A 27,545-nucleotide genomic window follows, 5' to 3' on the forward strand; every position below is an offset into this window, starting at 1 on the left:
TGTATGTAATTTTTGGCATGGGGGACCCGTTGCTTATGGGAGTCTTCATGACAAATTGTTGACCCTGGCACCGTGAAGGTAATTTTTGACACATGGGGACAATCATATCACATTTGTTTTTAAAATGAGGTCATCTCCTGTGGAACGTCAGATTTCATTGTCATGGCACACCATTAAAGGAATTAAACATTTAATGAGTGCCCTTTTAGAGTCTTCTGGCATTGTAGGAAATGTATGTTAAAATTGTGCTTTAAAATTTACATTTGACTCAGTTTTTCAAACCTTTCTCATGAGCGAATGCTCCAAACCCCCATACAAGAGGTCTGGCTGATTCACTTTTCTCGCTTGCTACTTTTCAGGGCAGGTATTGCACAGTACTACTTTTCAGAGACGTTGTGAGCAGTCTTATATAGGTGGTTTCTAAAACAGACATTTGTGTTGTTAGATTAATCATGCCGTTATTATGGAACTTCAGAAATGTTCATTATTATGATGTCTTCAGGGTTTTGGTCTTGTGACACGATTCCCTGGGGGTCAGAGTCAAAAGGTCATGTGATGTACCTTCCTGTGATGTCATTAATGTCAAAAGGAATGCAGAGGCGCAGCTAGAGCTTGTGGCGCCCGGGGCTATCCCTCAGATTTCCGCCCCTGGGGTGGGGGGTTGCGGGGGAAAAAGGACGGCAAGCACTTGAAAGAGGACCGAGAGACACGTAGTATCGCCGCTAATATTTACCTCGATCATGCAAGTTACATGCACATACATGACACATACATGCACATACATGACACGGTCCAAGGCTACACAGTTGAATACACCAGTGACTGGCAGTACAAAAGAGAACACACAGCCTGCATGATCTATCTGGGGACTCAGAAAAACCGCATGTGACATCCATCAGAGAGCTGCGTGAACAATTACCTGGTAATCCCCTTAGCACAATGCAAACATGCACATACATGACACTGTTCAGGGATCTGCATCGTACATGTTCTTTGCAGTAAGCACATTAACCCCCTGTGCTACCTTTCCAGGAGTCAACCCTTCCACTAGACAAAACTCGGATCTCTCTCTAGGAAGAACATTAATCATCGAAGTTATCATGACATTTTTATTGTTTCTGAAAATTGCTGGAGGCCAGGAAGGAGGCAGCAAGTTTTTTTAAAACCATAATATACTTGCAAACACTACACACCCACCCGAAATAGGTACTCAGTGCGGTCACACCGTTTGCACCGCCCTAACCTGCTCAAGGTTCATGTGACCTCAGTGACAGAGTCACAGTGACTGGATCACTGTTGCTCTAAGTTGTGCTGCTTCGTAGGCCTGCCCGCAAGACTGGAGATAAACTTCAGTATGGATTCTGGTGGACAGGCCTTCAAGGTTAACTCACAATTGACACTAGGGTACACCTGCTTGTGCTAAGACATCAAGTCTTCTAAGGTCTAGTGAGGCCTTGTAAGGTCTAGCATGGGAATATGCTCCCTCAGTAGAGTGGTCTGGTGGAATGGTCATGAAGGCTGAACCCAGTTCCCCAGTTCCAAATTCGACAGCTCTGGCCATAGTGCCACATCCTCTCCCCCACTGAACACCATACTGCCCCACTGAGAGAAACTCGCACTGCCTTCAGCTACAACCTAATTGTGCCCGCTATAAACACTTGGATGTGGCTTAATTCAAATTATGCACTTGATAAGTGTAATATGCTGCCTAAAAAAAAGTACAAGCAAACACTCATAGGGAATGCAAGATTAAGTAAAGCATGTGAAATGTAAGCAAAAACAACATGGTTACCTTAACGATCTCTCACTCACTATTCAGAAATCAGCAAGTGGTTTTACCTGAAAAGTTAAGGACGTGACTAGAGGGCCCTGAAGGGAACCGTTTCAATGTCCATTGCTTATATCCTTAATAAACGTAAGCAGTATGGTTTAAAAAGACCACATCCATAAACAGAGCCATGGTACACATTTTGATTTTCCAATCCACCCATCAACCAGGTATTGCAGTACCTCCAGGAATGGTTCACTTCCCCACCTGGGGACAACAATGCTGTTCAAAGAAAGACGAGAAAACAAAGTAGTGCTTCACTGCGAATTCTGTAAAGTGAGGCTGATGTGTTTGGATGTGAATAAAACCAATCTGGCCACTTTGCAACCACTCTGTCTTGCTTTATTTAGTTATGTATTTATTTTTCAGATTTAAAACCTTCTAGTTCTCTCCATCCTGCTGCACTTTGGAATAGAAAAATGTCAGAAAAAGGGCATTTCCTGCAAGAGTGTTTTTCTTTTTTGGATCCATTTCACAGGGAAGCAACTAAATGAAAGAAGGAAAGAGGTTGTGAAGCGAGGAGCAAGACAGAAAGAGAGGGAATAATAGGAAGAGAGGGGGGGGACAGCTGCCAGCACAAAAAAGAAGAGAACATTGCTGAGTCCTATTCCTTCTCTGCCCGTCCCCGAACGTCCACGAAAGCAAGCCGAGCCTTATCTGAATTCCTTTGTCCGCCCCCAAAATAGTGCCGCCTGGGGCGGACCGCTCCCACCGCACCCCCCCCCCCTAGCTACGCCACTGAAGGAATGCGATGCCACTGCCGCTATTCCTGGCATTTTGGTTAGTTGACGTCCATGTCAAAACTCTGCCCTATCCTAGTTAAAATGGGCATGGACAGTAGTATTTTTGATTTTCTCTGTTCTCTGTATTCAGGTCTCACGTTTTAACCATGGGGATTAAGGCCACGTGTTCTAGCACATTTTGTATTCTAAATCTCACTTTTTAGGCAGTTTGGGCTTTATCGTATCTTTTTGTTAGTTTTGGACGTTGGTCTTTTATTTTGTAGACCAGGAGGCATATTTAACCGCACAGGGCCTTTTGTGATTTGGTGGCTTGGATAGGCTGGTCATTGGAACTTACTATGGACACCTCCAGAATTAAATGTATTGAATGTACGTTCTTATGACGCATTATTTTCCCCCGCGGGGAATCACAACGCGGTCGTTACAACAACCGCGTTGGGATTCCGCATACCATTACTCCGCAAGTCAGAACAACGACTTGCGGAGGGGGGTGCTGGATGTTGGAATAGTATAATTTACTATTCCAACTCCAGTCTGTGTGGACAATAGGGAAGGTGTTGGATTTTAAATCCAGCACCTCCCCCCCCCCCCACCCCCACCCCCTCCGCAAGTCGTTGTTCCGACTTGCGGAGAAATGGTATGCGGAATCACAACGCGGTCGTTGTATCGACCCCGTTGTGATTCCCTGCGGGGAAAAAGATTTGTGGTAAACGTTGTTTACCAAATGTATTATATCTATTTGTTACGGTGTGGGTATCTAGGATATTGCTTAACACTAACTGTGTTCAGATAGAAGAAAATATGTTCTGCACACGACTCTTAGGCCGAACACACAACACTCCCCATCTTCCTGAAGCAAAAAACTTGGGTCGAGCTATTTGAAAGATGTCATAAAATGAGCATGTCTACACATTTGGATGTATATTTGGGTTCATTTGGCTACTCTGCAAACCGAGAAACTATTAACCATTGCCTGAGGTTGGTGCTCCCAATTCTGTGCCTCAGTATGCAAGGCTCATGTACTGTACTCAGTAGAGCAGTTTTGTTTCAAGAAACAGTGACTCGTATGCAAGAAAGTTACACTTTGGGTGAAGGATACTTTTCTCCAGTGGAGACAAATGCTAAGAGATTCTGCAGTTATGTAAGAGAGCAATTCGATTTTATTTGATTATTCAAAACAAGAGAAGGTCAAATTTACAATTGGTTCCGAATGCAAACAAATGGTGTTTATTAACCATATTCAGGAGGGGCATTGTCCATTATATATTACCTTTCCCAAAGGGCAGGACGCCTGCTGATTCTCTGAAGCTTTGCCGCTGTAACCAGAGTTCATTGCACACACTGATCCATGTAACTGTTTTTGCACTTTTGATGTTAAATTTCTCTGGCTTCAGTATCTTGTAGTCTTGTTGAGATCTAGTGGTTGCAGACCAACTTTATCATATTTACAAATGTTTTCTGCCCAGTTCTCAATTTGTAAATGTATAAGTAGGGGGCCCAAAATTTTGCTCAGAAGCCCACAGCCATTACTATTGTATGTCAGTGTGCTGCATATGGAGGATGTGGAGTCTTGATTCCACACCATGCCTCCTTTAATTCACCTCCAGACATTCCATGCCCTTTTATCTCACCCTTGCAGATTCTCGCTTTATCCATTTTTTTGTCTTTCTCTTCCACTTTCATTGCCCCTTGTGAATTTTTCACTATCATGCTCTGGTTTAAAGTATGATGAGGAAAAATAAGTGTCAGTCCCCAAAAATGAGTGCTGGTGGGTCCAATTTGCAACCACTGAATCAAATTAAGCACTAGTTCCACCACTTTTGTGTTATGCTGTGGGTGGCTTCCTACACAGACCTGGAAAAAACTGGGCAGCACAATTGAACTGGACCTGGCTTATGGAGCAGGGCAGCTGAAAAGAACTGTCCAATAATGTTCGAAGTAGGGTGTGGGAGGCACCATTGTTTAGCCTGAGACAGAAGGCCATATTGGATCCCCTCCAAAGCTGCATGGAAAATTGGAAATGTTTTGGGACTCTTCCAATAGTGGATGTTGGTATAGGAGATCCAGACCTATCGAACCTGAAGAAGGCGCCCTGTTTGGCATCTATGTTATATGGAAGTGGGCCTTCCCTACAATGAGAAATAAAATGGAGAAGATCCCATAAAAGAGTTATTCTATAATCGGAGATTCAGGCACAGCAAAGGGTTTGCAGGTAGTTTTGCAAAGCGAGCCAGTGTTTTGGTAGCGGAGAAAGAGAACCACCCAAATAAAAAAAAATGGGAAGGGAGCATCCTACAGATGTCTTGTAGACGGTAGTTAACTTAGGAGAACGTTTGGTACCAAACAACGCTGGTGGGGTATATTAATGAATAGAGATAGCTAGTGTTTAGGTTGGAGAGAGGTAAGAAGCCAAGGTTATGAAAGTAAATAAGGGCCAGATGTACGACAGCTTTTAGCAATCACAAACGGAAAATCGAGCTATTTGTGACAGCTAAATAGCCTTTTCACATGTACTAACCCTATTTTGCAAGTCTGTAATCTATTAACTACTCGCAAAATAGGGTTTGCGAGTTGCTATTAGGAAGTGGCGTGCCAAAGGCATCCCTTCCTAATAGCGAGTCGCAAGGGCATGTACAATTGTTTTGCAACCGGAATGCGGTCGCAAAATAATCACAGTTTACCGTCTACTTCAAGTAGGTGGTAAGCCAATCCTAAACAGGAAGGGGTCCCCAGGGGACCAATTCCTCTTGGTGACTGGCAGCAAAAAAGCTTTTTAAGAGCTGGTGGTCCCACGAACCAGTGCCTACTTAAAAAAAATTCAACAGAAACATTTCATTATTCTTTTTGAAACACATCACTTTTTCATTTAAAGAAAACAGGCTTCATTTAAAACACATAAAAGTTGCTTTATTTAAATGCAAACACAGACATGGTGGTCTGCTGTCCCCAGCAGGCCAGCAACCCTGTGTTATTGCCCATTCCCAATGGGTTGCAAATTGCGACGTGCCTCAGAAATATTGATGAGGCAGGTCTTTTGCGACCCCATTGGGAATCGCTAATGTGTCTGAAACACATTAGTACATTTCTTTTTGTGACTCACAAATTGGAATCTCTAAAAATCGCATTTCGCGAGCCGCAAAATGTAACGGTCATACATCTGGCCCAAGGACTTTACTTCACTGAATGCTGTCCAAATGACACGTTAGGAGGTTTAGTGATTGAGCATAACATTGAGGCTTTTTATTAAGTACCATCTAAGAATTTCAGGTCTGCAGAACCAGTTTGTGGTTCTTCCTTGAAATCTTTATGCCCTTCCTTGGCCAGCCCATTGTCCTATGAAAATTAAAAGAGCTTAAGCAAGACAACAAATTAAGGAACTTTGAAAATAACTTTGAAATACAGCATAAGGGTGTTGTGTGTGATAATGTGGTGAAACAATTTGTAGAGAGAGCAGTTTAATATTTATTCAATTTGTAACCTCATTCTGAAGAATGTGGAATTGCTATGTTGCAAAATAACCAAAAGGGAAATATGTTCTTCCATATTCAAATGTTTCCTTAGAAACGTTTTACTGCTTTGTCCTGCCTTTCTCATCTTGAAATGAGGACTAACATGCAGAATCACTTATACCAAACCAACATTTTGGAAATTTTCTTCTTTTCCATTTTATTTCCCTTAAACGAATGAATCCAGTTAATGCATATACAAAGAAAAGTCACGGGGTTGTGAAACTGCTACACAATTTGTGATCCTGATACAGGCAGAAATGCTATTTGCTCTCAAGTCTGAATTTATCTTCACCTTTGGAAGAGGGCTTTAGTATGGTGACAAAATATTTGAATAAAAAAAAGCGAAACCCTATTTTGCAGTACGCTAACCCGTGTTCATAACGATGCATTGGTTTTTCCTTATTCTGCAGGAGAATGAGTGCATGCGGATCAAAATTCTGGGAGACTGTTACTACTGTGTCTCAGGGCTGCCTGTGTCATTGCCAACCAATGCGAAGAACTGTGTGAAGATGGGACTAGATATGTGTGAAGCTATAAAGTGAGTAAAAGAATGCTTGAGAAACCAGGTACCAATAATAAAAGAAATGAGTATCTGCAAATATGGCTGATTAGCAGTACATAGATGGCATGTTTACCCAGCAGTAACTTTAGAAACATATGTGGAACTACAGTTTTTTTCATGAATATTCAGCAAAATATGAACATCAATTGAGATCCAAGTTCCTCAACATAATTTTGAAATAACTTCATGCCAGGAGGATCACTTTCATATCGCACAGTCTTTTTCAGTCCTCAGCATCACACATGCTGGCATTCGTAGGCCCATACTTACAGCAGTTAAAAATCAAACTACAAGGTTTGGCCAGCATGTTTAGTAATGTTGGGCGAAAGACCAGGGATTAATGAAAGTCAACCTCTGGACATTGAAGACCGATATCCTTGAAGACATTCTCTATACATTTGAAATTGACCGGGTGTCAATGCACTTGTAGCATCCATCCAAATAGTAATTTTAATTCTGTAGTCTACCTGCTTTTGCTGCTCCAGAGATCCCCACCAACGCCCTCCCTCCAGCTGCTCTACACCCAGAGAAATCAATTCCATATATAAAGGCATGCTACATTTATTCTTGGGGTATGATTAATGGGATCATTTGTAAGACCTTAGCCTGAAACATTTTTCAGTTTGAATTAGTGTTGTTTATTTCAACTAGTATTTGGATCTGACTTCATGCTTATGATTGGTCATGTTATGCCCCACTGTGCATGCAATCCAATTTCGATCCCTCGTCGTGCTGGGGCTAGAGTGCTCAGCCTGCTAGCTAGTAATCTCTTATGGCCGGGACAAGATGACTAGGTCGTACATTGGTGTGATACCAGCATCATGCGTCACTGGCAGTGATACTTAGTGGGCAGTCAAAAGACTAGCACTGTGTGGTAACGTACTGTCATTTACTGTTTATCTATTGAAATGGGTACTAAATTTGCTCAGGCATACAGTTTCACTGATACAATTATAACAGACATAAATGGTGATGTTTAGAGATTTGGTTTTAGATGAATATGTGTCATTTGTGCATCACCAAGTACTGTGCCTTTATGTGTTTTGATCCTATTATAATCTTTGTTTCCATCACACGTCTGAATTACAGAAAATATTTTCTTAATTGTTTTTCCTAACTCCTGAATTTGTACAGTTGAATTACAGGTATTTACAATTTGTTGTGTGCTACAAAAAATGACATCCTACAGACTTTCCTTTCACACTTCCTGTAATGCAGCAAGATTGTCACATAATTCACTTTACTTTTCTTTCTCTGACTGTAAACCAATCCCCATGTTAAAAAAAATAAGCAGCATTTTGTCAGAAGACAGCCTGACATTGGCCTCTGTCTTTGAACCGCAGAAAATGTGACAAGATAATACAGAATTTAAAGGCTCCTTTATTTATTGCTTGGACTTTTGCGACCCACCACAAATCGGCTCAGGACCCACATTTTGGGAAACACTGATCTAGATGAAAGTTTGAGAAGATGTTTTGAGTTTCTATCAATAACACTTCTTGGGAATAAACTACACTTTACTCACCAGATTTTAGTAATAAACCTTATTGTTATTTCGAATAAATATTTCTTCCTAGTGGCTAAAACGAATGTACTGATGAATGTGCAAATTAGTGTTCACCACTAGGTTCGCTGTTCTTGTCGTCTTCCCACCTACCAATGCCATTTTCACAATCGCACCAAACAGTCTTCTGGTGTTACTTCAGGCAAACAGTGGGGGAATCTGGGCCCTCAATGTGTCTCAAGATGTGAGATGCTGGATCTCCCGGATCTTGAACCTGGATTACTCTTTATCGCAGGGACTCCCTCTCATCTACAGCAGTCTGACTGAAGAATGGATATTGATTTACTGAAGGACATCTGTGGTTTCAAGAATCAGGAATGATGCATCTCAGGATAAGCTAGAGAGCCAGGGGATAGTTTTACAAAGGCTTGTCTCAGAGTAAGCTTCATACAACAGTAGCTCCTGGTCCCCACCCCTCCTCCTCTCTCTTCTGACTCCCATCTAGTTAGATTCCAACTCTGATTCTCTTCACTTCAGCACAATCTATTTATGACATCATTTGTGCTCCTGCTTCAACTGGTACTAGAACATTCTGCACAACTGCCCTCACACAGACATCTGTCAAAAAGACCAGTTAAATAGAAAGATAAAAATATCCTGAGATATTCAAGTCACAAACGGCGAACAAATTAGTGCTGCAGGTGAGACTAGCCAAACTAAACAACACTGAGACAGAAATGGTTTTGTGTGAGAAAATGCTCCTTTGTTCGTGATAACTCACATTTTTATACTGGTTGTGTTGGTTTTCGGACCCTGCACACTGGGACACTGATGACCCGTGCCCAGTGAATGGGCTCTTACCTCTAAAAATGTAGAAACTGGATAATCCATTATTGGCATACATAACTCTCTCTCATAAATCCCCTAGGGGGCAGAAAGCCTACTAGACACCAGGGAATCAGGGATTTTTTCTTTTAATAAAGGAGGTGTGGGCTGCCCACCATGGTCATGACCATGCCCCATCCCAACAGGAAGCCAGATAGTCTTTCTGCCCCCCCGGCGGACAGATGGGGGAAACAACCCCCGATATGCACCCCCAGGGCAGAAACCCCACTAGACACCAGGGAAGAAAGAAAAAAATCATAGTGTTGGGGGCTGGCCCCCATAGGCATGGCCATGCCTCACCCTAAAAGAGTACAGACAGTCTTTCTGATGCCCTTAGTGGTGGATTAGGGAAATTATCCCAGTTCCGCCCGAGGGGCAGTAAGCCCACTAGACACCAGAGACTACATTTATGCAGTATTTTTGTCGGGGGCAGCCCCCCGGGCATGGGCCCATGCTTTCTCCACCCACCCGGCCCAATAGATTTGTTGTCCCCTTCCCGGGGGGTGGTTAGGGGAATTCACTCACATTCTGCCCCGGGGAAGGGGGCGGTGAGAAAAGCCCAATAAACACCAGGCATTTCAAAAAGGAGAATAAACTTACAAAAGGAGGGTGCTGCCTACCCTGGCATTGAGCCATACCACCTCCCCAGAAGGGGCAAAAGTGTATTTCTTCTCCCTTGGGGGCAGGTAGGAGGTTTGTCCAACCTGGGAGGGGGTGGGGGATGTAGAAAATATTTTTTTTATTTAGGGCAAAAGAAAGTGGTGTGGATGCTGCACTCTGGCATTGTCGACCCCCGCCCTAAAAAAAGGAACAAACAAGTCTTTTTTCCCCTCCTACCACTGGGGCAGATAGCTGGTTTGCCCTGGGGACCAGAAAGCCCACTGTATGACAGGAATATATGTTTTTAAATAAAATAATGGGGTGGGTCTGGCCCATCCTAACATCTGCCCCACCCTCACCCTTAATGCTCACCAGTCTTTCTGCTCCCCTGCGGACTAAGTAATCCCATCCCAATGGCAAACAAGAGGAAATTGGATTCCTTTGGATCATGTTTGTACAAATGGGTCTGGAGAGTGTGGCTAATTCCTAATATTGTCCCACTTGCACTAGTGAATGGCTGCACTTGTTGAGCTTGAGTAGGCTGCCACCTGGGAAAACTTACCAGACCCAGGCAGTTCTGAAAATTAAACTCCTGGGGGAGTCCAGGGTGGTGTGCTTTGCTTGGATGCCAGAACATTTTCTTGCCTACAATGCCCTGCAAATTTCAAACTTTGACTAAAAATACCCACTTTCCTCACATGTCTGTGAGGAAAACTTCTAGAATCTGCAGGGAGCCACACATTTCCTACAACCCAGAATTCCCACAAGTCTCCTCATAACAATGCTACCTCACTTGTGTGGGTGGGCCAAGAGACCTTGACACAAAAGGCCCTAAAACGCTAAGTGGAGAGATCAGTAATAAAAGTAACTTTTTGATTTGGGTCCGTGCTTGGCCTTCACCCATGGAAACCTATGAACCACAGGTATTTATGAAAAATAGATAGCCAGAGCATTTTAGATTGGGGTGCCTTGCGTGGATCCCATGAGGTTTTCTTACCCACAATGCCCTGCAAACCTCAAACTATGCCTGAAAATCACACATTTTCTTTATATTTCTCTGTTGGAAACTTCTGGAATCTACAAGAATCTACAAAAATCTTACCACCCAGCGTTACCCCATGTGTGCAATAAAAATGCTGGGCCACTTTTGTGGCTGGGACTTGTGCTTGCAACATGAACGGATCAAACACAGGTCAGTGTGAGGAAAATGTGTTTTTTTTAGTCAAAGTTTCATGTTTGCAGGAGATTCTGAGTAAAAGAAAATCTGGTGACAGCAATGCAAGTTACCTCACCCTGGGTTTCCCCAGGTGTCTAGTTTTAAAAAATGTGCAAGTTGCCGAAGTTTCCCTAGGTGCAGGCTGAGCTAGGGCCTAAACTCCACAGCTATCCATTTTACAAAAAAATGGTCAGTTTTGAGTGGAAAAATGTGATGTATACATGTTGCATTTTGGGCTGTTTCCTGCTGCAGGCACTAGATCTACCCACACAAGTGTGGTACCATTTTTATTGGGAGACTTAGGGGAATGCTGGGTGGAAGGAAGTTTGTGACTCCCCACAGATTCTAGAACTTTCCATCACAGAAATGTGAGGAAAATCTTTTTTTTTTTTTTTTTAGTCAATGTTTCACGTTTGCAAGGGATTCTGGGTATAAAAAAAACCTGGTGAGAGCTGTGAAAGTCACCTCACCCTGGATTCCCCCATGTAACTGTTTACATGTTGCGTTTGAAGCCCTTTCCTCCCTGAGGCATTAGGCTTACATAAACAAATAATGTATCATTTTTATCAGAATACATGTGGGAGCATAAAATAGTAGAATATTTACTATTACCAATTGGATTTCACTGCATTTATGCCTTCCAAATGTAAGCCAGTGTGTCAGAAAGAAGACATTTTGAAAAATACCCTCTAAATCATATGCTAGTGCGGGTACCCACAAATTCAGAGATGTACAACTAACCACTGCTCCGAAATTCCACATCTTGTGCCAATTTCAGAAATACATAGGTTTCCTTGATACCATTTTTCACTCTACATATTTCACCATATGAAGTACTCTGTACACAATGAAAAACCATTGTATGGTGCAATTCAGTTATTGACTCTGGGTATCTTCTGTTCTTGGAGAACATACAAACCCTAAATATCCCGAAACCGGAAGGGTCTAGCTGACTTAATGGTATTTTGCTTTTATGAATCAGCTAGTGTGACAAAAAGTCACAGATGAAAATGTTCCAAATGGCCTTTATTTCCTATTCCATTTCAATATCTCTGTATTTCAACAGTTAGTTTCTTTGAGAAAACCTTGAGGGATGTACACATATGACCCCTTGCTGAATTGAGAATTTCATCTACTTTTTTAGAAATCTATAGCTTTTCTGGATCACCCATGGGTTTCATACTGGTTTCCACCACAAACTGGACGTAGGTTGAGAGCACAAAAAATAGGAGAAATGGGCTACCTCTTTGTAAAATGCTAAAACTGTGGTAACAAAATTAGTTTTTTTTATTTAGCGCTGCATGTTCCTGGAAGATGGTGACTTTAGCACAGCAAACTGATTGTTGGTGCCAAATGTTAGGTAAGAAAACCAGACACTTTTATCCAGAGCACTTTTTTCCTATTTTTCCTCCAAAACTCCAAAATGTGCTATCATTTGCATATTTTCTCGGTCCCCTCCAGGGGACTCCACAAACACTAGGTACCTCTGTAATCCTCAGGATGCTGGAAAAAAAGGAGGCAAATTTGGCATGGATACCTTATGTGGAAAAAATGTATAGAGCCCTCAGTGCATACTACCCCAAATAAAACAAAAAGGTTTCAGCACAGGGGACGGGGGATAAGGCCCAGTAGTTAAGGGATTAAATACATTTCTTAATATGCAAATGTTGACCTAAAATAGTTCCACTATTAGGCATTTACGCCCATATAGCCCAGAACTGGGGTTACAATAGTAGATTAAGTCAGTCCTGTAATACGTGTGGCTGAATTTATTTTGTCATTTATATAGGGAATTACATCTGTGTCTATAATTTTTGTAGCGATGTACTTACCTTAGCCGAGATTTTGGCAGTCTATATTTCAATATCTTTGTTGTGGCTTTAAATCTTTTTCTGGTCTATGTGTTTTACATGAAACCCACAGAAGTCCACCCTCGGAGAATACTGCATGTCTAAAAAACCCTAGACAGGATGGCGAGTATCTCATGTTGCTTACCTTGGACACCAAAGTTATTTCTGCACATTGAGTTTCACTGTGGGGCAGTGTGTGTGTTTTGGCAAGGCCACAGACTTGGTCAAGTGTTAAATTCATGAGTTCTACAAAATAATAAAAGCGTCGGCTTTCTTGATCTGGCAATTTATTGTCAAAAAATGAAATTCTGAGGCGAAGGGAACAGTGTCATATGCTCTTTTTTCCAGAGCACTTCCTGCGAAAAAGAAATCCGATATAATTTTTGACTTCCCGTGGTGAAGTGAGCTTGTCTCCCCTCCTATTAATTACGCAAGCAATTTTCCACAGTGAATGGCTGTAACATTAAAGTGAAGTCCCTGTTATGAGATGTGATATTAGGAGTGTTTTGGACCAACATAAATAATACATTGGCTTTTGGCATCATGCAATGGCTTTTAAAGAAGTGTGGTCTCAAAGGGCATTTGAATAAAATACCACCACAATGTAATGTGGACAAAACGTATGTGTGGAAAACAAAGTAATTTTAGGGTCTACCAGCAGACGCTTTATATGCCCATTTGTGTCTCTTTAATCTACGTGCCAACAGTCGATTGCATGTCAGAATACTCAAGGTAAGTATATATATATATATATATATATATATATATATATATATATATCGCTGAAGCCACATTCTGGAAACAAACGGTGCGTTTTTATTTCTTAAGAAGGCACACTTGCGTCCTCCTAACGCGTTTCAGCTTGTCCAGTAAGCCTTGATCACAGGTGAGGTAATGACGTGCAGTGATCCTGTGCTTTTAAGTCCAACCACACGTGATGCTACTACATCCTACGATGCCCAGCATGCACCTGGAATGAGATCACATATTTCCAAAACTGTAGAGCAATGCTGTAATGGCGTCATTGCTCCACAATTACAATATTATTCCAGTGCTCAGTTGCCTAAAAATAAAAGCCAACATCGTCATGTGTTTTGAAATTTAACACAATGCAATTTTCATATTAATTCAGTCTTTGCTCCTAAAAGTGTTGCCAGAAACTGTTCAAATGTCTATTCATACGCAGAGTGTCCAGAATCACAAGGACAATTCCTTTCTCATTTCCCTTCCTCACCTCCGTGCTTCAGAAGTATTAGGTTCGATCCTTTCACTGGCCGGAGGACAAGTGGGTCATGCTCCCCAATTAAGTACAAACAAAAGACCTCCATCGACGGCAGCCCCCAACCCTTCAGGCAGGGCCGTTTCTAGGTGTTTTGCCACCCTAGGCGAGAATTAAAAAATGCCCCCCCCTCCCTTTTACTTCCTCTATTTCATTTATTTTCACCTAATTTGCTAAATTTTTTTCACTGTTTGATTTCAATCTTTTAAAAAAAATCCCCTTTTGCCGCCCTAGGCGGCCGCTTAGTCTTGCCTAATGGTAGAAACGGCTTAGTCTTGCCTAATGGCTTCAGCTGTTTAACAGGGACGGAGCATCCTGTTACACATTTCCATGAAAAAGAGAGGCGCTGAAGCCAGATTCTAGAAACAAACGGTGCGTTTTTATTTCTTAAGAAGGCACACTTTCGTCCTCCTAACACGTTTCAGCTTGTCCATAAAGCCTTGATCACAGGTGAGGAATGACATGTGCAGTGATCCTATATATATATATATATTCACTGAAAAAACCATAGGTTTCACACAAGTTATAGTTAGCTGTACATTTCACTCGTAAAAAACCAATGAAATTCCCCTGTTATAGTTAGTGCAGGCAACTATAACTCACGCGACCGCAATCCTCTGCTGATGCTAATACTGTATTTAGACACTTATTTGCCCATGTCTTCTTCCATTAAATTTTAGCTATACATATATTACAAATATTTTTTTTTCATAAAGACACATATGTCATCAGCAGAAGATTGCGGTCGCGTGAGTTATAGTTGCCTGCACTAACTATAACGGGGGAACTTCATTGGTTTTTTACGAGTGAAATGTACAGCTAACTTTAACATGTGAAACCTATGGTTTTTTCAGTGAATTTGCAAGGTTTTTTAAATGCTAATTCCTAACTATAATGTGTGTGAAACCTATGGTTTTTTTCAGTGAATTTGTACGGTTTTTTAAATGCTAAGTTACTTTACGCCATTCGCGCACCGCGCGCCCACTTTACGCAGTTAGTGCCGTGCACGCACGGTGGTCACGCGCGTGCGAACCGTGCGCACATGGGGGACATATTATGCGCATCGTTGTGAAATGTATTCTTTATTATTTTTACACCTGTGATATGCCATGCACAAATGGTGCCCTTCGGGCACAATTTGCACACGGGGTGGGGAGAGTGTGGATAATTTTTTTTTGTTTTTAAATTTTTACCGTACGCGTACGGTAAGCGTAATCGGCGATTTTCCGAAAAAAAAATGTTTTTTGGGCTTGGGGGTTGTTTGGGGACCCCTATATCAATGCTGGGTGGTTAGGATCTCAATATACTGCCCCTTTAGACATTTTTTGGCTTCATTTTTGCTGCCCAACTAAGAGAGCTAGAGAGAAAATGGCGGCCGCCGCTTCCTGGTTTCCACCGATTCGAATGTTTACTAAGATCTAAGAGCCAATCAGAATCGCGCTCGCGCACGTCACCATACGCGTACGGTAAGCGCACCGTAAGCGCACCGTAAGCTGGCTCAGATATATATATTGATTTAAAGGCTATTTTCTCAGAATCTACTGAACAGATTTACACCAAACCTACAAAAGGCACTTCCTTGGCCTGAGGACTACCTCTCTGCCAAATTTCATTTAATTCTGTTCAGCCGTTCGGGCTGTAGCTCTGTCTAAAGGTCCTATGGAAAAATGCATGGGAAAAACGCGTTTTGGGACCCCCCTTTTATCTCAGCCCCGCTTGACGAATCCCCCCGAGACTTTCAGGGTAGGAGCGGAGCTCAACGCCCCACCTATTTTGAAAATTTCGCGAGGATTCATCGACCGGCGCCAAAGTTATTCAAAATAGAATGTTGTGGATTTCCTATGGTAAGAGGGTCCTAACTATAACTACCTACTGGCGACCGCCAGTAGGTTATATATATATATATATATATATATATATATATATATATATATATATATATATATATATATATATATATATATATATATATATATATATATATATATGCAAGTGATGAGAGACTAAGATTAAATCTACACTTAGCTATCCATACTAATATTGACTATACAGTGGCAATTGATTTCTGGAGTCAAAGGTGGTCTACGTCCATGTGCACATAATATTGTGGTTGTACACCCTAGCAACCTCTTTTGGTGAATATATTATGGTGTTTAGATGCATACAAAAAATGATAAATTGCAAATAGCAACGATAAATGAAAATATTGTAGAGTAAAAAAGACACTGTAAACAGGAGGAGTAAGGCCATGTATTGTCTAACCCTGGGTGTAGTTCGCGAAGTAGCGCTACGCATAGCTACGCGAAGTGCACTTCGCCTACGCGAGATACGCGTAGCACTACGCGAACTGCGTAGTACGCTGTTTGCGATGATTGCACAGTGCCGGATGCTTGTCCGCACTGTGCAATCATTGCAAACGGCATCTTGCACAGTGCAAGCTGTCGTTTTCTGCCACTCGAGTAGATTTTTACTCTAGCGGCAGCTTTCTCAACGCGGACTGGTAGTTTCTCATCGCAAGCTGTTGCGAGCATACGCGACCACTCGCAATGAGAAACCTGACCTCCCCGCGTTGAGAATCTCGCCGGGAGGTTTATTTTCCACGCTTGCGATCGGCAACTTGATGTTGCTGATCACAAACGAGGAAAAAGTCTCGCCGGGAAGTCATTTAGCTCGCTCACGGTCGCCAACTTGACAATGAGGAGCGCGAGCGAGCAAAAAATGCCCGCTACGCTATGCGCTTTTGCACTGTGCTACGTGCAATTCGCGTAGCGCGAAGTAGCACAAACTACGCAAACTTCGCTAGCGTAGTTGTCCACCCAGGGTTAGTATTGTCACTAGGAAGGAAAAGTAATGAGCAAACCTAGTGTTACAATTGGTGGCGAAAGAACTGATTTGACAAATGAAGAAGAGTTATTGATTCATAAGTCGTCTGTTTTGTTTTATAGAAAGGTGCGTGAAGCCGTGGGTGTGGATATCAATATGCGAGTTGGTATTCATTCTGGCAGTGTTCTCTGTGGTGTGATTGGCCTCAGGAAATGGCAGTACGATGTTTGGTCCCATGATGTCACACTGGCTAATCGCATGGAATCAGCCGGAGTACCTGGGTAAGCCTTCAGTATGATTTATTGATTGATTGGGCAACATATCCCGCCAATCTATGGATTTTCATTTTGGTATCGCAGAATCTCTCTAGCTGCCCAGTGGGTAGTGGTCCCACACTGGCAGGGAAAGTGCTGGGATGGGCAGACAAATTCTATAGGCATGCCTTCTCAAAAAAGGAAAAGCTTTTTTTGAATTTTTTTATAGTATTGTTCTTTTGTGTTCAGTATTTCATCCGACCTATTCTTGGAACTTGTTACAGCATCTTTAACAAGGTTCTTGGCAAGTTGTACCCTTGGAAGTGGGGAAAAAAGGGTATTCCTTTTAAATTTGTGCCTGCTCCTCAAAAAGTTCAGAGGTTGTACATTTCTGTAAAATAACTAAAGGTGGATTAGATTGCACATTTTCTGCCCCTGAACTGAATTCAGAGCTTCCTGCACTGAAATGAACTTGAGTGTCCATATTATATAGTTGCTCCTGAGCGAGTTGAAGCAAATTGTTATCAAAGTCATCAACAGAGCTACCTGAAATGGCCTGAAAGATGTGCAACTTGAATATAGAGTCCAGAATATCGGAGGGACAGAATATTGAAAAAAATAGTGACAGGTAAGTAATTCTAGATTTTCTATACCTAACTCCACATATATGTATATATGCGGTGCATATATCTTCAAGGTATGTAGATATGGAGTTAAGAATAGTAAATCTATGCTTCCCACTTACCTATCAATATTTTGCCCCTCAACAATCTGTCCTCAATATTCTTGTATCTCAATATTGGTGGTGCCGATATTCAGTAGTACAACCTCCCTGGAACATCTCTATGATGATGAGCAGAAGACTTTCCTTTTAAGGGTTTCCAAACTAAAAACACCTTTCAAATTCAGTACTGTTTTTAGGAGTAAAAAAAAACCTTAAAACAATGAACATGCGTTCAGTGCAACAAAGGGAGTGATCTACAGTGGGTAAAAATTGCTATTAGGGAATATGCATGAGATAAACATTCTGTCCTTGTCAATGCCACTGTGGTTCAGGATTCCAGAGGTCACAAGGGCAGTATCTCAGGACCATATAGGGTGTCCTGAGATATGTTGTGACCTTTGGAAATTTGTAGATAATGCACAGATATCACAAACTTCTCTGACATATTGGTATGTCTTAAAGCACTCACGCCCCTCCTCTCCACAGTTAATGCATTACTCACTCAAAATTGATTTCGGCTACCGTGATCTGCTGTCCACTACTTTGGAAAAACAGCCGTAAGCATACAACTACAGACCCACATGCAAGAGATAGCCACAACCATTTACAAGTATAACATTCCTCCAATGTGGCAGACTTCCATCAATTTGCCCAGATCAGATCCCACCTCCGCCCCATTAGTGGATTCCCAAGGGCTCTGTCATATTCAACTTACATTTAACCTTTAAATAGAAATGCTATGGATTCTACTAGTACACCACGGCATCTATATCCACTCTTACCCCAAGTATACTCAAATCAAACTTAAAGCGTTGCAACTGATATTGTCAGGCACTTGAGATACAGCCTCCCCATCATTCAAATCAAGATACTCACAGTGTATCAGCTCCACAAAAACTCAATGTATGTAACAAACAACCTAAAACAAACATTCAAAAATTGAAGCCTGGGAAACCTAGCTCTCAGGTTTACAGATGGTGGGATTGTTCATCACACCTGCTAGTTTGGACCCAATCACTCAACCTTCATATTTATCATCCGCCTTTGTTTGTCACATCACAGAGAAAGCACATTCAGCCTAACACCAACTCAAACATCTCAAGACAACAAGCAAACTCAATGCCCCTGTATAGGCACACATGATCGCTCGCCTGGAAGGGGGACACGCAATATATATCATGTCTGTGGAATCCTCGCTTTCTCTCATGAGAGCTCCACTCATTCAAAGGAAAATTAAAGTTCAAACTCATTACTCTTAACCTTTGCAAGCTCCACTTAATAATCCTAAATACACATCTTGTTCAAAACCTTACGTGACATTTACAAAGGTACGTTAACCTGAAACCGCACCCCAGCTGGTAAGCTTGCAGTCAGTGGAATATTTCTACAGACAACAGCCAAAACCTCATCAGATCATAGCAGCACAACAGTAGGAAGGAGTAGACAAGTATTGTATATCCATCAAGCTAATATATAGAATAATGTCTCTCTACAAATCAAACGCCCCCAACCCTCCTCCGATTCAGAAAAGACATAAAAGGTCACATATTTTTATTATTTAACATAATAGATGAGCAACCTTCTTCGTTTCAAACTTCTAAGGACTCTCTTTTATATAATTTTCCTATGTAAATGACCCAAAGCTGTATCTACTCTGGTCTCCACAGTGCTCAACCTTACGTCAGTGAATGGTTGGGCAAATTTGATGGTTTCTCCATGCTCTTACGCTCATCCATTTGTTTGTGAAGATATGGTATGGTTCATAAATACCCATATAGCAAAAAAACAACAACATTAATGATTTGCCATTTTAGAAAGTGTTAATGCTTTGTTTCTTTCTCTACAGCCGTGTACATATCACAGAAGCAACGCTTGCCTTCCTGGCTGATGCCTATCAAGTGGAGGAAGGAAATGGACATCTGAGAGACCCCTATCTCAAGGAGATGAACATAAAAACGTACCTTGTGATTGACCCCAGGGTATGTCACTGCATTCTGAAAAGTAAAAAGTTGCTTTTGAAAATATTGTCACTCTCCTTTTGTACAAATACTGCCAGTGCCACTTTGATGGCCACAACATCTCAGGTGTCCCAATTCTAGTGTTTTTTCAATATTATTGTTCCTATATTTAGTTTCTCTGAAAATGGTTAGGAATATTTAGCTAAAGCAAAATATTTTACAAAGTGAATTAATATAGTAGTCATTTTAGAAAGTGGTCTGAATACTCAGCTGCACAAAGGTTTCATCCAATACAGTCTACGGGTATGAATCTTAGGACATATCTGACTTCGATTAGGCTTCTAGAGGGCTGGTAAGGGGTGAATATCAACTGCAAGCATTAAATGGCAAGGATAGTTTCTTATTAATTAAGCCTTACATTGTCAAACATTACCATTAAACAGTTGAACTTCATAGTTTGACATTATGTAAGGAACTGGCCTTCTGCTAGAGTTAATACCACTTAACTTTATAGTATTTAATTCAACACACTATGAACAAGGACAGTGTTGGTAAAGTAAGTTAAAACATAGCATTTTCAAGCATATGTACCCTATTGGCATTTACCTATATTGGGTAAATGCCAACCCAATACACTAAGGAGATTTTGGGTCAATGGGGTATGTAAAAAAAATAATGATTTCTCTAGGATTCATTCAGTACATTTTAAAATTTAGAGGATTGCACCTCAAAATAGTAAGTTATTACCAAGTTAATAGATTTAGTGAGACACAGGGCATTTACTATAAAAACAGCCCAGGTGTGGGGCGTGGCCAAGATGGCGGCACAGTAAGACTTGCTTTTCCTTCCCTCTGCTCTTGCCCAGCTAGGCCCCAATCTGTAGCCGCTAATCAGTGGTCATCGGGGACAGCTTCCCCCAGCAAACCATCCTCCAAGTGCTGGTGAAGTCGGAGGAGCAGTTCCAGCTGCTCAGGCACTCAGTCCCAGTAGAATTGGGCCGGCGGGCAATCGGAGTCTGGCTCGTGGACGGGTGCCCTGTGGCTGGGAGGAGGCAGCCTACCAGGACTGACGTGGTGATAGCAAGAACTGGGAAGAGGCACGCCGAGCGATCCCCGGTGGTGTGGGGTGGACCCGCCGAGGAGCTGCGGCCATCAGAGGTGGGTGGAGCTAACCAGTGACTGCAGGAGCGGAGTGCAAGAGCCGGTGCCAGCGGGCCCAATGGAAGAGGCAGCTTTGACACGCCTCCTGTGGCTGTGCATAGGCATCCGATGGATCTCCTGCTTCGTGGGCGAGAAACGAGAGAAGGTGCCTGAGCGGATCCAGTGCAGCCTCGCATTCCTGGCATATGGCGGACCTGGTAGGGCCTGAGGCTCCAGGGGCCTACTTACAAACTAAAAGCATTGATGAGTGGTTGGGCCCTGGCTGATAGATAGCCGCTGTGTAGCCACCCACTCTGCAGGGATCGCGGGAGCAAGGGGTGGAGAACAGAGCTAGCAGCGGCGGGATTGGGGGTCCCCCCCTTGCCTGAAAAGACCCGGAGCCCATATCAGGGAGTCTTAGTCTAAGGACCATCTTGGTGGACGGGAGCCAGTGGCAAGCCAAAGACCCTGAGGTGAAGAGCAAGCGGTCACAGCAAACCCAGTGCCATAGACCTGAGGACAATAGTGAGGCCCCCTCATACCCCAGGTGGAGAAAAGCAACACACCGTCCATGGCACCAGCGACCCACTGGCTGGGTACCAGGAGGGGCTGGCCTGTCCCCCACTGCAGGAGACCAAGGGAGTGGCGGGTGTAACCTGGGCCCTAGAAGATTATACTGCTCCATTGGCCCTGCCTATAGCCGGCCATGGTGATCTGTCTCGAGCCACGGGGAGTAACATTCCAGGTATGGCCTCCGGTAAGGGAGGAAGAACAGATCGGTCAAAGATATGCTCCTCAAGACACCTAACTTGCAGGCTGTGGGCTCCACCCGGCAGATGACTACGGCAGATGTAGAGGGAGTGGATGGATTGGAGGGCCCGGTCAGTCACACCTTCCTGGAATCACTCTTCACCTCCCTCCGAGAGGACCTTTCATCCATGAAGCACGATCTATCGGCTGATCTCAGGGATGTTCGCCGAGTCCTGGACTTCTCAGTGGAGAGGATTAATATCTTGGAGGACCACGAGTCCAGTGGGGACTAGGAGATAGAAGGCCTCCCAACAAGGAGTCATCCGACTGTGCGAACAGAACCTCGACCTCCAAACTCACACGGCAGATTTGGAAAACCGTCCCGGCACAATAACATACGCATCCAAGGTATTGCAACAGGGATGGAGGACACAAACATAAAGGCCCTGGTGGCCGATCTCTTCCGTGCAATTCTAGGAGAGCCCTCAAACTTCCGCATTTAACTTGATCGTGCACATAAAGTGGGGCCCCAGAAGGCGGCTCCGGCCCCATCGGCCAATATACTAACCGGCGTGCATGACTTTCAGCTTAAAGAGCGCATACTCCTTGCTGCCAGAGACAACCCTTCATTTCAGTACAAGGGCCAAAACCCCACACTATACCAAGATTTAGCCGCAACTGCACTACAGAAAGGCAAAGCATTTCGGCCCATCACTATGTACATATGGGCAGCTGGCATCTCCGAATCATGCGGTCACCCATTCCGATTGATTTCCCCCTTAATGGGGGAACTCCTGCAACTGTGCTCAGTGACTGAATCCTGCAAGCTCTTGCGTATCGAGGCACCTCGGCCGAGGAGCCTCAACAAAGTAAGGCAAGCAAAAACTGCCGGAGTGGGCATGGGTGGCCAACAGTCAAAACTCCAACTCATAAACTGCGTCCGGATCCGGACACCATGGCCAAAAAAAGACAAGCGGTGCTGGAGCCGGGGACCCCCCTTGAACATTGAGGCCATGATAAGTGGGGGAAAATAGCGAACAATCTGCTGGTCCCTTTCCTGTTTTTTTTCTCGACCCGCGCATGGGGCTGGGTCTGGGCGGGAGTGGGGAGAAGCTGGCCACTGGTACCAGTCTACTAACTCTCCAGGGGCATGTCGCTCCCGACTCTAGTCACTGGTTCATAGTTTCACTTGTTTTTTTATTTGTGCTCACCCTTCTGGGCTCTCCGAATGCTTGGCCTCCAGTTCAGATAACTGCTCTCCGCCAGGTATACACACTTGGCTCCTTGGGGATATCTGTGGGCGGGGGTCTCCCGGTATGCACTGGCCCCTTGCTTGGCTTTCAGTCCTGGTCCCGACCCATATGGTAGCGAACACTAAAATCCTTACATTAAATGTCAAAGGGTTAAATATACTGATTAAAAGATGGGCAATTTTTTCTTATTTAGAGCAGTCGGGATGCCTGTTACAGGAAACTTACCTCCTCGCCAGGGACACACACAGACTCCGACCGAGGATTGTCCCGCAACAATATTTCTCCTCACACACAAGCAAAACAGCCAGTGTTGCCAGTCTTACCTCCCGCACCTTTGGAGGGAAGGTGGGCAATAACTAGCTGAAATTAAGGGGCAGCTTTTAGCTATCTCAGTAACCATCACCGCACACACTTTTACCCTGTGCTGTATATATGCGCCCATTGAGGGACAGGAGGCTTTCCTCCGACGAGCAGTGATGGAATTAACAACCTCTCCGGACAGGCAAATTATGCTGGGGGGAGACATAAACACGGTCTTCGACAATCAACTAGACCGCTCGGCCCAACGGACCTTTCACGGAATGGGAGGGAGTGGCTACACCACCTGGGACTGGTGGATATCTGGTACTCCCTACACCCACATTCCACAGATTACACGTTCTATTCACATGCGCACAAAACATACACTAGAATTGACTATTTCATCTAGTCTCAATTCCTACTTCGCCTAGCGCTCGCCTCAGAGATTGAACCCAGCTCGTCTTCGACCTTGCTGCACTGACACTTACACTAGCAATCCTTCCCCCAAACAGACCAACATACTCTTGGTGGCTGTGTGACACACTTACATCGCCCGGCAGTGGTATAATGTCTAGCTAAGACATTAGAGGAATTCCTGGCTTTTAATGACACCCCTGACACCTCAATTACCACCCTATGGGAAACACTCAAGCTAGTCGCGAGAGAGGAACTTATTGCCACTTCCTCAGTGGATAACAAGCTCCGTAAGGACAAAAGAGAGGGCCTCGCCAAACAAATGCAAGAATTGGTGCATATTCATAAACGGTAATGGCGGCAATTAGAGGCAGTACGTTCACAGCTTGCCGGCCTGGACTTGGATAAAGCGCAATACGCCGCACCAAGGCTGCGACACTCATTCTATGTAGGGGGAGACAGATGCGAACGCCTTTTACCCAATAAATTACGCACTCAGCACCAGGCAGCTACCGTCAACACAGTCTTGGATGTGACTGGCTCTGAATGCTTGAACGTCGCAAACATAACCCACGGGATTTTTATGCTAAACTTTACACAGCTCAACATCTCCCAGAACAGGCTTCTCTTAACTATTTGCAAGGGGCAACCCACTCTAAATTAACCCCGGAGCAGGCATCCAGCCTTGACAGCCCCATCTGTATAGAAGAAGTGATATTGGCTATAGCTCGTCTTAAGCATCTTAAATCTCCCAGCCCTAATGGGTTCTCTGCTATTGTTTTATAAGACCTTTTGAACCATCTTAGTGCCCATTCTTACTAGGCTTCTTAATGTGATAGGCGACTCCTCCGACATCCCCCCCCCATGATGCTTCTTGCATCGGTCGTCATTCTTGCGAAACCTGGCAAAGATAGTCGACACTGTGCTTCTTTTTGACCGATATCCTTCTTAAATATTGACCTGAAGCTTTTTACGGAGATCTTGGCGGCCAGGCTTGGGCTGATGAAGCCGGGATTGGTGGATCCAGACCAGTCTGGGTTTGTAGCCACTAGGTATTGCTGTGATAATACGCGGAGACTGCTCCATCTCTTTGATAAGGCCCAACATCAGAGGGTAGTGTTGTCGGTCGATGCTGAAAAAGCATTCGACAGGGTGCATTGGATATATTTGGAAGCCACCCTTCCGCAAATGGCTATTTAGCAGCTACAGTCACCCCACATCCATGATACGGGTGAATGGTCACTCTTCAGACCCCTTCCCGAACACCTAAGGCACGAGACAGGGGTGCCCGCTCTCCCCGCTACTATTTGCTCTTTATATGGAGCCTATGGTCCAGAGAGTGCGAGAGAACTCAATGATCTTAGGGATTCGGTTTCTGGGGGAGCGCCATACGCAGATGATGTAGTTACAACACTTTAGGATCCCTGGACCTCCATCCCAGTGTTCTTCACCAAGCTCGAGAGCTTTGCAGAAGACTCAGGGTTCCAGGTCAATGTTTCTAAATCGCAAGTCCATAGGGTTTCCTTTTAATCCTCCACTAAGTAGGCCTTAAACAGCTATGCCCAATTCAATGGGCGACGGAATCGATCTCATACCTTGGCATTAGATTGGCAACATCGCCACAGGTCACTGTTGCCTTGTATTATAATCACCTCCTCTCCCAAACCAGGCGAGATCTGCGCCACCGGAGCCATTCGGCCTCTCTTGGCTAGCTCGCATGGTGGCACTCAAAATGAACATGTTAACCAAAATACTGTACCTCTTTCAGACTCTCCCCGTGGATAGGTGTGTCATCAAGTCGTTACAGCAGGAATTCCTCTTGTTCGTCTGGGCAGACTAGAATCCTAGGATGAGTAGGGAGATAAGCTACAGACCCCCTGGGAGGGTGGGCTGGGAATTCCCAATATCAGGCTGCCCAGCTTCGAAGTTTACTGGAATAGTCCCGAAGTGAATCGGAAAAGCATTGGCTTTTTATGGAAAGAGCCATTGCCGGCCAATCTCTGTGTAAGATCTCCTTTCTCCATAAAACTCAATGTCCTGCAGGGCTATATGGATCACCGGTCACTCGCACAACATTAAAAACTAGGGATTCAACTGCCTTAATGTGCGCTTAACTTCCTTTCCATCACCCCTTACGCCAATAGTTCGCAATTCGGATTTCTCACCGGGCCTCGATCTGGTGGCCTTTAAACATTGGGAAGGAGGGGTGTAGATCAATAGGACATCTCTTTGACACGGAAGGCCCACTGACCTTCGAAGATCTTTGCTCCAACCTCGCACTGCCGGAGACTGAACGCTACCACTTCTAACAGATGTGGCACTGGGTCATTTGCCCTCGGCACGTCCGGGGGCCCAGGGACCCCTTACCCCATATGAAAGATGGCTGCACACCAAAACAACTAGCCCATGCCTCATCACTGAGCTTTACCAACTCTTGCTCCCTCCAGGACCAGCAAACAAATCTGCAGGACAGAGTTGGGACCTACGCTCTCACAGAAGGAATGGGGCGACATCTTCTATCGAGTACGCCACACCGCGCGAAACGTCTCTAGCATAGAAACAGCGACTAAGGTTGCCACATATTGGTACCTCATGCCCCCCAGACTGCAATGATGTAACTCCACCCTCAAATCAGACTGTTGGAGAAACTGCGGGTCTAAAGGTACGCTAACACATTTGTTATGGGATTGCCCCACCCTTTCCTCATATTGGGAACAGATTCTAAACGATATAGACAAACATTTTGACACACAGATACCACGCTTTCAGGCATAAGTTGTCCTAGGCCTGCCCAATACGCTCACGTTCCCCTCAGATCGCGCAAAGGCAGACAAATGGATATTGCTTTGGCTCGCCCTTACAAAACATACTATCTCACTGGGGAACAGACCGGATGCCCACAAACCAGGGGTGGTTATACAGACTGTGGTACGTCCTGGGTATGGAGCGTATATCCCTTTCACTTCAGGGAGACTATGCCTCCTTCGCAACCCTATGGCGCCTATTCCTCTCCCTACTTAGCATGGAAATGTGGGAACTTACCTGCCCCAAATACTTGCACCTTTTACGTCTCTTGACGCCCCCACTGGAAATTGCTCAACCTGCATTAGTAGGTAGAACAGTCCCAACTCTGTTCTATTGGCTCCATACCAAGTCAGCCCAGGGAGGGATTGAGATGGGGGTTGGGTTGGGTGGTCCTGGGGGGGAAGGTAGGGCGGGAGGGAGTTGTGTTGTTTTTTTTTTGTTACGTGCCCTGCTGTACATGTATGATCTACCTAGCTCATTACTGGTGGAACTGTTCATTGCATAAACCACATTTATCATTAAAAGATTTGAACCTAAAAACAGCCCAGGTGGCCCCATAGATGAGAAGTAAAAAAAGAGTGAGCACCTAGGAAACAAAAACAAAAGGAACTCTGCAGAAACAAACTCTTAAGCAGCCAAATCAGTTAAAAGTACTTGGACGAAGTAAGCCTCAATTATGAGTGGCCTATACATTTCAAGGGGCCAGGAATAAATTATTTGTAATCCGAATTATACGTTTTGTTTTTTCATGCTGATCCTTTCGATGCAGATTCCTGCTTGTTATTCTCCAAAGCTTTGTAATCATATTTATTACCTCCTTGTCCATCTTCCTCGCCACAGTAATGATATAATGAGCTTTATCCTCCCATAGAAACTCCAAAAGTTAGTCAGCATACCAGCCTCCCATCCCTCCAATATGGCTGATGCTATCATCCACCAATGACATAAAATGAACGGCCTCCCCACATAACATTGTGTTGTTTAGTTTCTACAAACAAACTTCGTGAGTTGTTGCTTTTGGGAATTGCAGGTAAGTGGGGGATCAAGGTCTTGCCAGAGTGAACTCATGGTCCCGCAAGGTCGTGGTATTGCTTTAGCATACCTGGGACCTTACTAATTAGGCATTTGTAAATTTCTTGCACTTTGTGC

The 27,545-nt window shown here is 43.9% G+C and overlaps 1 protein-coding gene across 4 annotated transcripts in view; it reads left to right on the forward strand.

The window, feature by feature from the left end:
- ADCY7 (adenylate cyclase 7) overlaps window positions 1-27,545 on the forward strand; it is a 621,989-nt gene that overhangs the window by 454,381 nt on the left and 140,063 nt on the right. For all 4 annotated transcript variants that reach the window (XM_085639173.1, XM_085639172.1, XM_085639171.1 and 1 more), the window contains 3 exons: window positions 6,491-6,618; window positions 16,922-17,080; window positions 19,624-19,756. In XM_085639173.1, the coding sequence (XP_085495299.1) occupies window positions 6,491-6,618; window positions 16,922-17,080; window positions 19,624-19,756 (420 nt within the window). The remainder of the gene's footprint in view (window positions 1-6,490; window positions 6,619-16,921; window positions 17,081-19,623; window positions 19,757-27,545) is intronic.

Source organism: Triturus cristatus, chromosome 12, assembly GCF_964204655.1.
Source record: "Triturus cristatus chromosome 12, aTriCri1.1, whole genome shotgun sequence".
Lineage (NCBI taxonomy): Eukaryota > Metazoa > Chordata > Amphibia > Caudata > Salamandridae > Triturus > Triturus cristatus.